The 17,700-nt window shown below is 39.0% G+C and overlaps 1 protein-coding gene across 1 annotated transcript; it reads left to right on the top strand.

Moving 5' to 3' along the window:
* Nucleotides 1-3,103: 3,103 nt before the first annotated feature.
* Nucleotides 3,104-15,872, top strand: LOC138441463 (hepatitis A virus cellular receptor 1-like). Its single transcript, XM_069592491.1, has 6 exons — nt 3,104-4,106; nt 5,096-5,191; nt 8,300-8,355; nt 11,363-11,477; nt 12,365-12,401; nt 14,758-15,872. Exons 1-6 carry the CDS (start codon nt 3,953-3,955, stop codon nt 14,858-14,860), a joined length of 561 nt encoding a protein of 186 aa, XP_069448592.1. The 5' UTR covers nt 3,104-3,952; the 3' UTR covers nt 14,861-15,872.
* The last annotated feature ends 1,828 nt before the right edge of the window (nt 15,873-17,700 follow it).

The raw sequence follows: 17,700 nt of genomic DNA, 5'->3' as shown, positions 1-17,700 counted from the left end.
CAAACTGTCTCCTGAAGCAGTGCTTCAGGAATACTAGTTGGTTCATGAAAAAGCATTCACTGTTCCACACTGAGATATAGTGAATATTTTTATGGAGCTGAATTTCTTCTTCTTGAAAATCTGACCTTTTCTGTGAGGTAATTTCTTCGGAGAATTTTCAAATGTCCTTTCTTAACATTTTAAGACTCATAGAGAGTTTCACACATATAAAACAGGTAATATAAGGTCCTGTCAAATAGATGTATCATTTGGTTTAGACAACTGTCAACTCAATTTTGTTGCATATACATTGAAAGAGTCTATATAGTTTCATCCCCTCCCTCTACCCTTGGATTTTTTGAAGCAGAATTCACACCATATCATGGCTCAGCTGGTAAAGAATCAGCCTGCAATGCAGGAGACCTGGGTTTGATCCCTGAGTTGGGAAGATCCCTAGAGAAGTGAATGGCTACCCTGTCCAGTATTATGGCCTGGAAAATCCCATGAACTCTATAGTCCCTGGCATCGCAAAGAGTTGCACACAACTGAGTGACTTTCACTTTCACTCACATCATATCACTAAATTGCTTGTTTAAAAATTAAAATCACCCTATTGCAATATGAGAACATTTTCATCTCAATAACTATTTCTTTTGGCTTAAGAATTGTGTGGAATCCAAAAGTCTAGGAAGTTTATGTTTTTCTATCTTGATATAGACATTTTAATTTTTCTTACCACTTGGCGAAAGGAGCAGGTTCTAAAGGATTTCCTGGTTTCTAGTGCTCTAGCATAGTAAGTATTTTCCCACTAAAGTTTCTAATGAAAACGCAACCCAATACTCAGAGCCTTTATAAGCTAGTTCTCCTTTTTAGTTTAAAGGAACTTGATATTTCAATTTCATAATTTTTCCTACTTGATCAAGGACACTTAGTTTATTTTATGAAGGCAAGTAAAATAAAGTCAATTCTGATACAGAAAATAGCTGACTCTGGGAAAACATCTAGGAATCAATTTAAGAAAGCCCAAAGATGCTGGAGCTATACACATGTGGCATGAGGCTGTGTGTGGAGAAGAGATTATTTTGGAGTTGCAAAATTATATGATTGGCCTGGAGGAAGAAAGAAATGAGTAGCGGACATTTATAGTGCTTATAAATTCTTTAACAGATGAATATTTGCAAAGTCACTGCTCTGTCCAGTGGAAAACAGGTTCATAACTGAGCCAAAGTGACTCTCTGCCTCCAATCTGATACTTTACTTAAGTTTTCTTGAACTTTTCACAGAATGAGCTTACTTTCAACCCCTCTTAGGGCTCTTCCTCAGCAGCTTTTCCTAGGCTTAGTGTCCTAGCTTCTTCCCTAGGAAATATTTATTGCTGAGGAAGACACATTAGTGTAACAAGCTGATTAAATTGCCTCCTTGCTATACTCCTTTGATCAGATGTTTTTCTTGCTTCCTCTTTTTCTTAGGTTTCATTTTAAACTGAAGGGAGGGGATTGAGTCTGCACTGTTCTTCAGCATCTTTAACTACACTGTTAGACCCAGGTCAGCAAACTGTAGCCATACGACCAGATCAGATTATAAAAGAAGCTCACCAACAGGGTTTTTTTTTTTTTTTAAATGAATAAAGGTTTATTAGAACACAGCCCCATCCATTCATGTGTATACTATCTATGACTGTTTTCAGGGCTTCCCAGGTAGCATATGACATCTGTGTTATCCAGCGTATGTTAATGATGTGAATTAATCCACATTTAGGATGCAGATATGTTGGGAGGGTACCCTTAGAAGTGACAGAAGCGAATGCTATTTATTTGGTCAATATTCTGGTTCTTCGGAACTAGTATTTGGGTTCTAGTCATGTAGTGCTGAGAGGAAAAGGACAGCTTCAGGCTCTAGACACTTTTCCCTCCCTCACAGATGTTTATGAAGATATGTGAATCTGATATGTATGACTAGTCTTTACAAAGTGCTTCAACACAAATCCCATGTGTCATTTTTTAATAGCAACACCTCCCAAAATATCATCCTTTAAATGCCACTGTTGCCTTGTTGTGACCATGTGTTCACTCCCTCCTCAGTCACAGATTCTAGTTGACCAATGACAAGAACTTGGAGTTCCTGGGAGATAAGTGCTGAGTTCTGCCAGGGACAGTCTCCTTGGTTGTGTTGGTGCACAGGCCCAGCACGAGTCTCTTGTTTCCTGCTGCTTGATGAATCCCTGCTTTCATGTTGATTTCTAGCTCCACCTACAACAACAACCACCACTACTCCAACAACCACCACCACTACTCCAAGAAGAACCACTACAAGAAGGACTCCAAGAAGAACCACTACAAGAAGGACTCCAAGGAGAACCACTACAAGAAGGACTCCAAGAAGAACCACTACAAGAAGGACTCCAAGGAGAACCACTACAAGAAGGACTCCAAGGAGAACCACTACAAGAAGGACTCCAAGGAGAACCACTACAAGAAGGACTCCAAGGAGAACCACTACAGGAAGGACTCCAAGAAGAACCACTACAAGAAGGACTCCAAGGAGAACCACTACAAGAAGGACTCCAAGGAGAACCACTACAAGAAGGACTCCAAGGAGAACCACTACAGGAAGGACTCCAAGGAGAACCACTACAGGAAGGACTCCAAGAAGAACTACTACAAGAAGGACTCCAAGAGGAACCACTACAAGAAGGACTCCAAGAAGAACCACTACAAGAAGGACTCCAAGAAGAACCACTACAAGAAGGACTTGAAGAAGAACCACTACAAGAAGGACTCCAAGGAGAACCACTACAAGAAGGACAACTACCACGCCTAATCAAAGAACAACCACTACAAGAGAGACAACTGCCACCACTACTCCAAGAACACCCACTACAAGAAAGACAACCACCACCACTACTCCAGGAAGAACCACCACTACAAGAAAGACACGTGCCACCACTACTCCAAGAAGTACCACTACAAGAAAGACAACTACCACCTCTACTCCAAGAAGAACCACTACAGGAAAGACAACCACCACCACTACTCCAAGAACACTCACTACAAGAAAGACAACCACCACTACTCCAAGAACACCCACTACAAGAAAGACAACCACCACCACTACTCCAGGAAGAACCACCACTACAAGAAAGACAACCACCACCACTACTCCAAGAACACCCAGTACAAGAAAGACAACTGCCACCACTACTCCAAGAACACCCACTACAAGAAAGACAACTGCCACCGCTACTCCAGGAAGAACCACTACAAGAAAGACAACTACCACCTCTACTCCAAGAAGAACCACTACAAGAAAGACAACTGCCACCACTACTCCAAGAACACCCACTACAAGAAAGACACGTGCCACCACTACTCCAAGAAGTACCACTACAAGAAAGACAACCACCACCACTACTCCAAGAACACCCACTACAAGAAAGACAACTGCCACCACTACTCCAAGAACACCCACTACAAGAAGGACAACCACCACCACTACTCCTGGCAGAACCACCACTACAAGAAAGACAACTACCACCTCTACTCCAAGAACACCCACTACAAGAAAGACACGTGCCACCACTAGTCCAAGAAGTACCACTACAAGAAAGACAACTGCCATCACTACTCCAAGAACACCCACTACAAGAAAGACAACCAGAACCACTACTCCAGGAAGAACCACTACAAGAAAGACAACTGCCACCTCTACTCCAAGAACACCCACTACAAGAAAGACAACCACCACCACTACTCCAGGAAGAACCACTACAAGAAAGACAACTGCCACCTCTACTCCAAGAAGAACCACTACAAGAAAGACAACTGCCACCACTACTCCAAGAACACCCACTACAAGAAGGACAACCACCACCACTACTCCAGGAAGAACCACCACTACAAGAAAGACAACTACCACCTCTACTCCAAGAAGAACCACTACAAGAAAGACAACTGCCACCTCTACTCCAACCACAATGGTCACCACTGCTCCAACAACCACCACCACTGTTATGCCAACAACAATCAACACCATTACTCCAACCATGACAGTCCCCACTGCTCCAGTGACAGCGAGGTCCTCTACTTCTGGTCTTCCAATGCCAGCACCCAAAAAGGACATCCAGCCAGGTAAGCAAAAGTACTGCTAAGTGCAGAAGTTTTTAAAGTAAGGATACACACCATCCAGGGCACTGTGTTAACGCAGATGTACAATCTAGGATAGGAATTCTTAACAGGTTTCCAAAACAGAATCTGTGAACCACTTGTACCCTCTTATATTCATCTTTTGTATCTCTAAGCATTTTAAGAGTGAGAGGGACCTATGGTTTTTATTAGATTCTCAAAGGAATCATTAATAGCAAAAAAAAAAAAGAAGCCAGACCGCTGGTCATGGACATCTTAGAAGGATGGTGCATTCGGCCCAGTTTAACATAGAATTATGAGGGAAATCTGAATAGAGATCATTTAATCCATTTTGAAGCCTAACCCAACACTTGAGGATAAGATTTCAGTGAAGCTAATGCTTACTCTGTTTGCTGTGTCAGGAAACATGCTAACTGCTTTATATAAGTATTAAGCCCCTTAATTCTTATGACCACCCCAGGATTGATGCTAAAGCTGAAGCTCCAATACTTTGCCCACCTTATGCAAACAGCTGACTCCTTGGAAAAGACCCTGATGCTGGGAAAGACTGAAGGCAAAAGGAGAAGAAGGTGGCAGAGAATGAGATGGGTAGACAGTATTGCTGACTCAATGGACATGAGTTTGAGCAAACTCCAGGAGACAGAGAAGGACAGGGAAGCATGGCATGCTGCAGTCATGGGGCTGGAAAGAGTCGGACATGACTTAGCAACTGAACAACAAAAGAAGTATAGAAAGTGGAATAATTCTGTTTTTAGGCTCTCAGATCATTATCTAAATCAGATTTGTTCATGATAATGAAATGCCTACACAGCAGGGTAAGATGTCCATACCTCAAGGACATCTATTAATACATTTCTAAGAAAGAGTCAAAGGGTAATTTCTGATTTAGTTTTGTTTGTTTGTTCTTTCTGCTGGGGGTGTAAATTTTCCTCCACTAATTGAACACTATTTTTCCGTTCTTGTCATTCCTATAGCTTCTTTATCTTCTCCAACTCAGACAGCAGAAACCCAGCCTGCTACCCTGTATGAAACAAACATAACCAGCTCACCATGGCACTCTTGTTCAACAGGTAACTTCAGTTTCTTTTCTGAACACCTGGGAGCATTCAAATTTTGATAAATATTAGCACATTGTTCAGAGCACATATTCTGAAAAAAGACAAGCGTGACTTGAATGCCAACAATGGCTATTCCACTCAGCTATGCAACTTGAACAAATGTCTTATTACCCTCTTTGAATCTGTTTTTATCCTTTGGCAAATGGAGGAAATATTACTTATTCTTACAAGCGTTATTTGAGATAAAGACCTGGGGACACAGTTACAAGGTAAGTGATAGAGTGGCAATTATGACTGTTACTTAGAATGTCCAGAAATATGTACATTTGTGTGACATAGGCAGGTAGTATGATTTGGGACCATCCACATGCGTATCCACATTTCTCTAAATAAAATGAATCAGCCTGGTCTTTAAACTTATTTCTAGGCATACTTCCCTGGACAGAGCCTTAAAACAATTAAATCGAAACTGGTCCAGACCAAACTGGTCACCTCTAAGCGCCAGAAACTACACAGAGCCAGGAGGCTCCCCTGCTGCCTTGTTGAGCTTTCATTTCACATGGATACTTTGAGTTTGGTTGAGAACATGGACACCAGAACCAAAGAGGCACGGCTTGCTAGGATTGTGCTATTCTACTCCAAAAGTCTCCCGGTTCTCCCTAGTTTTGGAAAGTCCATGTTCTTTTGAGATATAAGATTAGTCTGTTTTTCCTGTAATGGAGAAAGATGATATTGAATTGTCATCTTTCCCAGCTAACTCTGTTAACCATGGTGGTAAATTTGGAGAGTGCTACATGTGAACTCCTTTGTAATGCAGAACTGGTTTATTTGTCCATGTGCCTGTGAAGCATCCAAATAAGGTCAGATTTTGTATGATTTTGAAGACTTTTGTGTATGATTCATCATGCTCAGGAGTTGCTATTCTGTAGCAAACACCCAGGGTAGCCTACTGTGCCAATCATTCAAGGAAGCTCTTAACTGAAAATGGACATGAAGCGGGACTCAGAGAGGGACCAATTTAACTGAAATTAGCTAATAGTGATATTTGGTTTTGAAAGTGGAATCCTTGGTGTGAACTGTTTCTTGGCACAGAAACAAAGAGAAAGCAGATAAAAATACAGGTAAGAGCAGTTGGAGCAACTGCACCCCACACTTTTAGGCTAAGAGGAAGAACAAAGTAGAAAATGGGAAATTGTTCCCTAAAATATGTCACTAAAACCTGGTCAAGTAGACTTGCCAGCATGGAACAGACGTTGGAGCAGCTGTGTCCCCACGACTTCTCTGACTGTTGCCGTCTTGGCAGCATCTCTGAGGCCCTTCAGCCAAATCCTCACCGTGCCCAAGTCACACTTCAGTGGGTTAAAGCCTCACAAAGCAAAGAATGTTAGTCCAGAAGGAATCTTGGTTTTCACAGGGCCTGCACCTACCTTTCCAGATGCATGTGCCTGCAAATTGTTGTGCGTTATCTCATTTAATTCTTTCAAGGCAGGTTTATTTCTTGCCATTGCCAGACTGAGGAGGACATTTAGTTCTACTTTGGAGACAAACAACTTCCAATTCCACTGCCCACCAATGGCAGTTTCAAGCTGCACGCCCATGGGCGAGTTGTTTCATTCCTCACTACATGTTTGTAAGGAATGAAGGACATGATATTTGGAAAATCCATTGCATGGTGTCCCTTGCCCATTGCTCCTATTGTTATATAGCAACATAATTGTGATATCTGATATTTGTTTAATATGGTGTTAAGCACCTTACATGCATCATCTAAAGTGATAACTTTATGAGATGGGTACTATCAACAGCTTTAGTTCAAGGTTACACCAGCTGGAAATGTAAATACATACATTTACATGCATATATATGTAATGTGTATGTAAAGGACATTGGTCGAGGTCACATTGGTAAGTGACATGTCAGCACTGAAGTCAAGTTTCATCTGACTCAAGTCCTTGCTGTTTTTTTTACAAAATCACTCATTCTATAGCTTAAGGATTTAAGGTTATAACATAAATCATACACAGAGACTAGACTTAGACACTGTCTTTGTCTCTTGAAGAAGCAGTGTCAGAATGTTTAATTTGTAGATACAGTAGTGTAAAGTGTGAAACTTAGGGGGAGTATGGTTGCTTCATTTTTACCACCATTAGAAAATGATGGTTTTATAGCTCTGTCAGTAGCATGTGAATCTCTGAGACCTGCAGTATTTTCACTGAATGGAAACATAACGTGTGCAGTTGTTATGAGCTGAGGCTCTTGTCCTTTAGTAGAGCTGGAAACTTCAACCATTTCAGCACCTCATCTAAAATTTCGGATTAAGAAAGTTGGTATAAGGATGTAAAATGCTTGTATATAATAGATACTCAGTAAAGAGAGAGTCCTGTATTTGACCTATAGTTGCTTAGCAGGGCCAACAGTATATGTTCTGTGGGACAAAAGAGATATTTCAAAATACTATTAAAATTTGGACATTGAAAACTTTTAAGGCATAGTATCCTTTTATATTGGGAGTTTAGGTAGTATAAGGTACACTGGCCTTGGGAGTGTTGTAACATATTTTCTAAAGCACATTTAGATCAGTATCTGGGCAGACTAGCATATAATATAGGAGTTGGATGCCACCTGTTGAGGTATCTTAGTGCATTTCACTCACATTTTGAATGTAAAACCAATGTAATGTTCATTTTGAACAGAGGGTTTCTGCTCTTTGGATGTGTAATGACCTCTGAGCAGTCATTGGAAGTTTCTGAGCTGCCATGAAAGTATTGATTATTTATCTGTAAGTGGTAATTTTTAACCTAGTTCTGAGAATGGGTCACTCTGACTTGTCTAAATTGTCAGTAAATTTTCTGTGAGCATGCATTTTTCAACCCCATAGGGAGAAAAAAAAAGGTTCATCTTCAAACGGTCCATGACAAAATGGTTAAGAAATACAACCTTACTACTTAAAGTAACAGATGTTATTAACTTGGTATTATTCTTGGGATGCCTACAGCATTAGGCCATATGATTATTCAACTTTCCCTTCATTACCAGAAGGCAGTGTGAATATATTTGGTGTCTGCAGGAAAGTTCAATATCTTTTTGTAATTCTCATTAATTTTCTTTCTTTTTGAGCAGAGGGAAATGGCACTGTGACCCAGTCTCCGGATCCCCATTGGCATAACAATCAAACTGTAAGCATAGTCCTTCCTATTTTATTAGCCTGGTCCACTTATATGTCTCTTCTGGAATCAAGTTACATTTAGAGATTATTATTGTCAGACTAGTCAAAAGATTGATTCTTTCTAATTTAAAAAATAGAGGAAAAGAATTTGACTCTTACATAGGGATAGTTTAATTAATTTTAAAAGTCTATATAGATGCACTGCTTTGTTAGAAATACCTGAAAAGTGATATTTTACTCTAGACACACATATACACCCAAGACAGAATTTCTCCCAACCAGAAAATAAGAAAAAAAGAGTGAATTAATTCAGGCATAGTGACTTAGCATTACATAACAAGAAAGACTTAGATCATTGTTAGAGAAACACCATGACTTGAATTAATGTAGTGGAATGGGGGCCATCCCCACCAAAAATATTATGTCAATAAAAGTGTGGTTCCTTAAGCATAGGCCCCCTAGTATCCTTTTCCAATCCAATTTTCCTCCTATAGAAAGATTTTGAGGCCACTGCTGAGTCTATCTATATATAATCCTCCCCATAAGATGACATATTAAGGTCCTATGGTCTTCAACAACTTTGTGATTCTGTAACTTGTTCTTGCACTTTTCCCACAGTTGGCTTGGGAAAAATCCAAGGGACTATAGTCTTATGATGTTCATCAAAGCCTCATCTTTGTGTGTAAGTTAGAAGATATTATCAGTGAGATTTTTGCTTTTGGCTCCCTTGGGTGAAACAACTTTCCTTGCACTATCTGCAAATAACCCTTAGAAGCAAAAAACATGACCAGATTCAGGTATGAGAGTAATCTTGATTACAAGTGGGGAGAAATTGCAGCATGGACATTGTAAGAGAAATTCAAGTTCAAGTAAAGTGGGGTTAATGTGACGTCAAATGGCCTTATTTTGCATAACTTAGTGACAATGAGAACACTACCACGTAGGAGTGATATGAAAGATTTTAATCACCCTAATGATATGGGTACTGATTGATCTGATGGATATGGGCTGAATTCGTTGTGCTTGTTAAATAGCAGAACTGCCACCATGTAAATATCATGTCAGTCAGACTTATGCTAGTTTTAAAAAAAGAAACAAACACTCTGAATGAGGAGAATGTTTTTGACCTCAGTTACCTGTAGGACAGGTATATTCAGCAGCTATTAATCTCTTCTATATAATGTAAGCAATATAGAAGCAAGTTCACAAATGGTGGCAGCACAATCATGGGATTTATGTGTCTTGACCATGAAGATGTCAAGGTGTCTTTCAGGTATCTTGAAACCAAGGAGCATATATATCCACCCAGTAGGTCAACTTCTTGAGCTGTATCTTAAGAGGAGAATGAACATATACATAAAGATGTATAAAACAAGATATACATTGCTGCTGTTTATAATCATGAAAATGTTATAAACAATCTAAATGTTCAATAATAAGAGATTGATAACATCAATTAAGCATGCCCATTTATTGCCATTGAAAGTGTTGTCACTGCAGTGTACTTACTGTCATGAGAAGACAGTGTCAACTGTTAAATGAAAAAACTAACTCTTCAGATAACATTGGGACCTCCCTGACAGTCCAATGATTAAGACTTCATGCCTCCGATGAAGTAAGTAGAGGTTTGATGGCTGATTAGGGAACTAAGATCCACATGCCATGTAGCATTGCCAAAAATGAAAAAAAAAATTATTATGCATAGGTTATAGACACAAAATTAAATGATGTATATATTGTAGTATACATTGGATACAGTAACTGTGTCTGTTAAGAAAAGTACTAGAAAGATAAAATTCTAGAAGAGTATGTAATGAAAAATGGTAATAGTAACTATTTCTGGCTATTGAAATTATGGTTGATTTTTGTTTTCCTTGCTTTATCCTGAGCTGCACACTCTAAAATGAACTTCCAGTTTTATGTAACATAATATTTTTTAAAAAGCAAGCAAAGACTGCTTCCTGTAACCCTGTGTTCCATCTAACTGCTTTCCCTCCCACAAGTAAGGTGATAACACAGCTTTTCCCTCCCAAGGCACTGACTGTTTTCCATTTAGGCAAGGACAGCTCAGAGGCTAGGTCACCCCCCTCTGTATTCCTCAGAGTGTTTATCAGGAGGTACCTGAAGTACCTTTCCCAAGAACCCTATTTAATCTGCATTTGACAGAAAAAGAGGTTTGAAGAGGCTAAATAACTTGCTAGGGCCACAGAGCAACTAAATAAAAGTTAATCTGGGATTCTGACTCCAGAGATTAAACTCTTATGCAGGAGGAGACTTGAGAGTTAATCTTTTTCTCTGATTTTCCACTTCCTTTCTGTTAAAATACCTACGTGGTGGGACATCTTTTGAATTAGAATTAAGCTATGTAAAGGAGACAAGCATGATAGCCTGGTATATTTTGGGTTTACTCTAGGAAGTGATGATCTCTCACACTAGGAATTTTTTTCCCAATTGCACAGCATTTTAATTGTTAAGCAGAGCCATGAATCTGAGCAGCTACTTCCATGCCCATTTATAAAGATATGGAATCTTGAATTCTAGCTCAAAAAAAGTATTTAAATTAATGGCCAGTTTCAGTAACTGAGCACATTCAAATAGCAAAACCATGGCAACTTACATAGGAACCAAAATTGTTTTTTATAAGTAAATAAGAGGATTATTTATGCAAAGAGCTTATTTTTTTTGTAATATGTAAAATTATAATAATAAAGCACATTCATTTGAAGCATACAGTGTGAGTTTTAACAAATCTGTACCCTTCTCTAAATACCACTGCAAGTAAGATGTAAACATTTCACCAATCCCAAATACACTTTGAATTTTGAGTTGTCTTAGAATTTCATCATAAGGCTTTAACTCTACATCATTTGGTATTACCCTCATGATCCAGAACTAGCCAGAGGCCAGTAAACCATAACGTGTCTGGGTATATTATTTTCTGAAATGTTTTCTTCTATAACTCTAACAAGATTGTTTTATTTTTCTGTTTTGTGTTTGATCTGCTGATGTTTCTGTAGGTTGCGGCGCTGGCACAAGAAACATGGATGAGCACCAGCAAGGGAGTCTACATTGGCATCTCGGTTACTATTTTGGCACTGTTGGTCATGTTTGTGGTTTTCTGGATTAGGAGAAGTAAGTCACCTCAGGACTGAAATATTCAGAAATATTCTTGAGCCCACAGGAGTACTCTTTCACCAAATGCATGTAGCTGTACATTCTATAAGATATCAGTTTCACATAACTTCCTTGGTTCTTACCTTGTGCTTTTTTAATTTTTTTATTTATCTCAAATTTATTGTTCCATAAACATGATACTTAAATTCTCCATAGGTGAAATTAAATATGGAGAAATAAGCACTGCTTGTGTAAAGTTGAGATTTGGAAGTCAAAAGCCGCTGTAAAATACAAGATTTGTTCCCTCCCATTTTCTTCTTTTCCCATTCCCTCAATAACAAATTTTTATTCCTATTGGGGGTAAAACTGTTGATGGTTTTATAATACCCACTTAATAGAAGAAGCACAAGAGACATTAGGAGGGCACATCATTTCAGAGCTAGGAGAACAAAGGGCTTCACACGACAGTCATCCAACACCTCCTAGTCTCCTTCCACCAGCTGTGTGAGTATGTGTGTGTAAAGCTGTCTTCTATGGGAGAAGTGCAATATTCAGGGGTTTTTTTTTTTCATTGAATATAATGGCATTAAAGTAAGCTAGGGCATGTAGGTCAATACACTAAACTTATGAATCACAAGATACACTATACCAAGGGGCTTACTTGTCTCCTGGAGATTTAAGAGAAGTTACCTGGAGTTATCAGATTAGGGTCCAGATTGATTTTTTTCTCCTTCTTTTTAAAAATATTCTTTCTTCAAAATTAATTATTTTTTAGACTCTGAAAGCTATACTGATTTTGCTCATATTAAAGTAATAATCATAATAATATACTGGTTTGGAAAAAAAATCTCATGAATTCTTTGGCTTGCATGTTTAATTTTCTCTTCATTTCCCCCTCAATTTAGGATATTTTTGCCTGGGTAGCAAGGCGGAGCTACTACGGTATGTTTGAAATGGTTTGTGTTAATAGGCCTTTTGATGTTCTTCCTCTAGTAAACATAAGGAAAATTTCTCTGTCCCTCTCCTCTTTTCCTTCCAGTTCTCCATTTTATACTCTGGATCCTGGAAAATCTAGTATATAGAGCACCTCCATTGCTGTTCAATCTTTCAGTGATAATTTTAGCATCTCTATGCTGCTGCTGCTGCTGCTAAGTCGCTTCAGTTGTGTCTGACTCTGTGCGACCCCATAGATGGCAGCCCACCAGGCTCCTCCTTCCCTGGGATTCTCCAGGCAAGAATACTGGAGTGGGTTGCCATTTCCTTCTCCAAGCATTTCTATATTTCCCTGGAATTGTGTCATAACTGCTACAGAGATAACACTTCAAACCTTATCTCTTAGAGCAAGAGAACTAAATTGCAGATATTGTTTCAGGGATCATTTGAATGGGTTGTTTAGTTTGTTATTTGATTTCATTCAGTGCTTTGTTTATTGCATGTCTATTGAATCTCTATTATATTCCATAAAGATGAGCAGAACAGACAGAAAACATATAAATGAATAAGCAGGGCCTTATAGAACTTCCAGAGAAATACCATGGGGAGTACTGGAGCAGCGCAGTAGGCTATGTGAGTGAGCCCCAAAGAAGCAGAAGGCAGCTCTGCAAAAATCTGGAGGAAGACACCTCCAAGCTGAAGACCGCAAAGGCAGGGCTGGGGACATGCCTCCAGCTCCCCACGGTTCCCACCATCCCCTATTATTCCATACCCAGCCTGCTCTGTTCATTTACATTAGTTGTCTGGCCTCACAGGCATTTCAATTTACAGTTTTTGCAAATTTACCCCTTCACCCAATAAAAAATTAAATCTTTGTATGCATCCCTGGGGTCATTTTCCCAAGCATCTGTAAAGGTAGGAAACCACTACCTACTTCCAACAGAATAAACTGCTTCATCTGGTCCAGCTTGGGCTTTAAGCCAAGTCTTTCTTTGATTGTGAATTTGTCCCTCTTTAACTGCCATCCATTATTCTTAGTTCTCTTTCGTTGGATGTTTGTACCCAATCTTTCCTATATCTGAGTTAATCACATGAGCCAGTCCACAAAATACGCCTTGAATAATCTCCAGCATATTGCAAGTGTTCCATAGATGCTGGATTTTATTATTGAGACATGCCCTTCACAGCAATAAACCTGTGAGACAGGCAGTAGTAGTATTCTCAGTTTACTAATTAGAAAACAGGTTTAGAGATGTTAAGTGACATCCAAGGTCACATCACACAGCAGGTCTCTTAGAGTCCTAAACCAGACTTTTAGGAGTTTTTGATGTCAGCTTCCAAGAGTGGAAAATAAAAAAGTACTCCCTACAGACAGAAAACCACACATGATCACATCCTTTTAGTTCATTTTTGTTCTTTCAATGTTTACTTTTTTAAAGTTTCAGTTTTAATCACCTAATTAGAAAAGAAAATATTTATTATAGAAGATGCTGTATAATATAGAAAAGCAAACAAAACAAAAACAAAAAGGTCTATTTCCTCATGATGTTATTTTTGGGGCAGCTATATCATGTTAACTCATTGTGGGCTACTGACCCCTAACCTGTTTCCATACATGTATGACTAATCTGTTTAAAGATCAGAGCTGAGTGAAGATTCAGTGCATTTCATATCATTTCTGGGCAGGCTTAGGTAATAAAAATAGTGCCTACAGACAACCTGTAAAAAAGCATTGATATCAAAACTCCACAAATGACCTTTGTGTACACTTGATGTGTGAGCATTCATGTCATAAAACTCACCTAACCCATGGCTTCTAATTTTGACTGTTAAGGCAGGGTGTGATTTTTGACTCTGGGATCTAGAACATGCTTAGGTGAAGCAATGCTATTTTGCTACATCTGATATGCTCTGATATTTTGTATACATATATATATTTATCTTAAATACAGGATACATACCACTAAATACCATTCACTAAAGGGTCACAGTCCTCGGGTAGAAAAACACCAGCCAAACCATTTCCTGGCCGTCTTTGAGACTGTGCATCCTGGTTTAATACTTCAATTTGATGTGTGGTATTTGTCTTGTTAGACTATAAATTTTTTGTGTTCTATTGCACGAGTGTCTTGAAAGAGACCAGTGTGAGATTTTTGAAACCAAAAGGTGTGACTTTCTACCTGCTTATTAAAAATAATTTCCTGTAACTTCATATTCACAATTCTGGAAGCTTCTATTCATTTCATAGGATGTTTGAATGGGGCTCTGAGAAATGCAAATACTCAGGCTTGAATGAACGTAAACAAATATGCTGCTCATACTTGAGAAGTGATCCTTTTTCTTACTCATGTTATTCTTTCTACAGTATGATTCCATTGAAAGAGTCTCACACTGGAGCTTTGAAAAATGCAGCTCTGAAGCCTATCCAAGCAGAAGACAATGTCTACATTATTGATGACTATCACTAAGTCCTGGATCCAGAATCTAAGGTTTTATGGTCTTGACTGTAGAAGACAGTGACAAAATACCGTGTCAGAGTCCTCTGAATCAGCTGCTGAATTTTTCAGTCAGTTTCCCATGGCATTCCTATGAGTCAGGGACACTGGGTAGAGTCATGCTAGGTCGACTGTGAAAAGTCAACCTCTGTCACAGAGTCCTAATTTTTTATACTAAATTGGCTCAAACTTGCTGATCATTGCAGAGGTCTCTTCAAAACATGAAACATAATTCTTCGAATTGTACATTATCTTCAGACCTCATGAATCTTGTTTTCCATCAAGAATTCTCATTGGGAAGATAGAAAAAAACACTTCTACCTCAGTTACCAAGGCTGTCAAGAATACCTGAATACAACTTAAAATCAGCACATCTAAACTGGGACTTAGAGGACTTAACATGCAAGCATTTGATGATTGTCCCCCCCACCTTTTTTTTTTTTAAATAAAGTGACTCCAAATGTGATATTGCTTAGGGTCCCCAAAGTTTCAAATCATGGTGTGCACAGGTTTTTATTTACCCGATAGAAAAATAGAGGTGAGTGTGATTTTTCCATTATAGACAAATTTGTTTTCTCAGGGTTCTGGAAATACAAGGCATTAAATGCTTTCTTTGGGAGGAGGATGGTATTTTAGCAGTTAGAAGAAGCAATGATATTGAGTAGACCATGAAGACACCAGGAGAAGAAAATCAATAGCCATATAATTTATGATATTTTTGCTACCTCAGTGCCACAGTTCTAGGTGTTTATGTTGACAACTGGCAGGCTCTGATTTTTAGAACAAGGCAGGGCAGAAATAAATACAAGGGAAAAAGAGGGAAAGAGTAGCAAAAAAGGCTTTCTTTTTTAGACAAGAGTTTGCAAATATAATAGTATTGTTTGATAGTGTTACCAATTTCTACAAAATGCTAAATTGCCTTCAAACCACTTTGATTTTTAAAATTGTTTTGGAAGGATAAAAGGTCTTTTTCATATTGAATCAATACCTGTGTTATATTTCTTTTCACAACTCAGTTAAATGTTGGTTTTCCCAGAAGAATTAGACAAAGGCTAAATGTAAGTATAATTGTAATCATTTAGAAGCATTTCTACATGAACAGTTAAAAGACTGGAGATTAATTTCACTTTGAGTAAACCCTGAAATAACTCATGCTTAAGTAATTTGGGGGACATTCAAAGCTACTCAACCAAAGTGGTCCATGAGGGCTGGATGCTTGTTTTTTTTTTTTAATATAAATTTATTTATTTTAATTGGAGGCTAATTACTTCACAATATTGTAGTGGTTTTGCCATACATTGACATGAATCTGCCATGGGTATACATGTGTTCTCCATCCTGAACCCCCCTCCCACCTTCCTTCCCATCCCATCCTTCTGGGTCATCCCAGTGCACCAGCCCTGAGAACCCTGTATCATACATTGAACCTGGACTGGTGATTCATTTCACATATGATAATATACATGGTTCAATGCCATTCTCCCAAATCATCCCACCCTTGCCCTCTACCACAGAGTCCAAAAGACTGTTCTATACATCTGTGTCTCTTTTGCTCTCTCGCATACAGGGTCATCGTTACCATCTTTCTAAATTCCTTATATATGCGTTAGTATACTATATTGGTGTTTTTCTTTCTGGCTTACTTCACTCTGTATAATAGGCTCCAGTTTCATCCACCCAATCAGAACTGATTCAAATGTATTTTTGTAATGGCTGAGTAATACTCCATTGTGTATATGTACCACAGCTTTCTTATCCATTCATCTGCTGATGGACATTGAGGTTTATTCCCTGTCCTGGCAATTATAAACATTGCTGCGATGAACATTGGGGTACATGTGTCTCTTTCAATTCTTGTTTCCTCAGTGTGTATGCCCAGCAGTGGGATTGCTGGTCATATGGCAATTTCCAGTTTTTAAAGGAATCTCCACACTATTCTCCATAGTGGCTATACTAGTTTGCATTCCCACCAACAGTGTAAGAGGGTTCCCTTTTCTCCACACCCTCTCCAGCATTTATTGCTTGAAGACTTTTGTATAGTAGCCATTCTGACTGGCATGAAATGGTACCTCATTGTGGTTTTGATTTGCATTTCTCTGATAATGAGTGATGTTGGGCATCTTTTCAAGTGTTAGCCATCTGTGTGTCTTCTTTGGAGAAATGTCTGTTTAGTTCTTTGGCCCGTGTTTTGATTCAGCTCAGTTCAGTTCAGTCGCTCAGTCGTGTCCGACTCTTTGCGACCCCATGAATCGCAGTACACCAGGCCTCCCTGCCCATCACCAACTCCCAGAGTTCACTCAGACTCATGTCCATCGAGTCAGTGATGCCATCCAGCCATCGCATCCTCTGTCATCCCCTTCTCCTCCTGCCCCCAATCCCTCCCAGCATGAAGATCTTTTCCAATGAGTCAACTCTTCGCATGAGGTGGCCAAAGTACTGGAGTTTCAGCTTTAGCATCATTCCTTCTAAAGAAATCTCAGGGCTGATCTCCTTCAGAATGGATTGGTTGGATCTCCTTGCAGTCCAAGGGACTCTCAAGAGTCTTCTCCAACATCACACTTCAAAAGCATCAATTCTTCGGCACTCAGCTTTCTTCACAGTCCAACTCTCACATCCACACATGACCAAAGGAAAAACCATAGCCTTGACTAGACGGACCTTAATTGGCAAAGTAATGTCTCTGCTTTTGAATATGCTATTTAGGTTGGTCATAAATTTTCTTCCAAGGAGTAAGCGTCTTTCAATTTCATGGCTGCAGTCACCATCTGCAGTGATTTTGGAGCCCCAAAAAATAAAGTCTGACACTGTTTCCA

Source organism: Ovis canadensis, chromosome 5, assembly GCF_042477335.2.
Source record: "Ovis canadensis isolate MfBH-ARS-UI-01 breed Bighorn chromosome 5, ARS-UI_OviCan_v2, whole genome shotgun sequence".
NCBI classification, from domain to species: Eukaryota; Metazoa; Chordata; class Mammalia; order Artiodactyla; family Bovidae; genus Ovis; species Ovis canadensis.
The sequence above is the reverse complement of the archived record's forward strand: the minus strand, read 5'-3'. Positions and strand labels throughout refer to the sequence as shown.

Excerpts from the sequence above, each read along its gene's own strand:
- LOC138441463 (XM_069592491.1), top strand. The coding sequence starts at position 3,953 with ATGGTCACCACTGCTCCAACAACCACCACCACTGTTATGCCAACAACA. Across the intron at positions 5,192-8,299 it reads ATGGCACTCTTGTTCAACAG|AGGGAAATGGCACTGTGACC; the intron begins GTAACTTCAGTT and ends CTTTTTGAGCAG. Across the intron at positions 11,478-12,364 it reads GGTTTTCTGGATTAGGAGAA|GATATTTTTGCCTGGGTAGC; the intron begins GTAAGTCACCTC and ends CCCTCAATTTAG.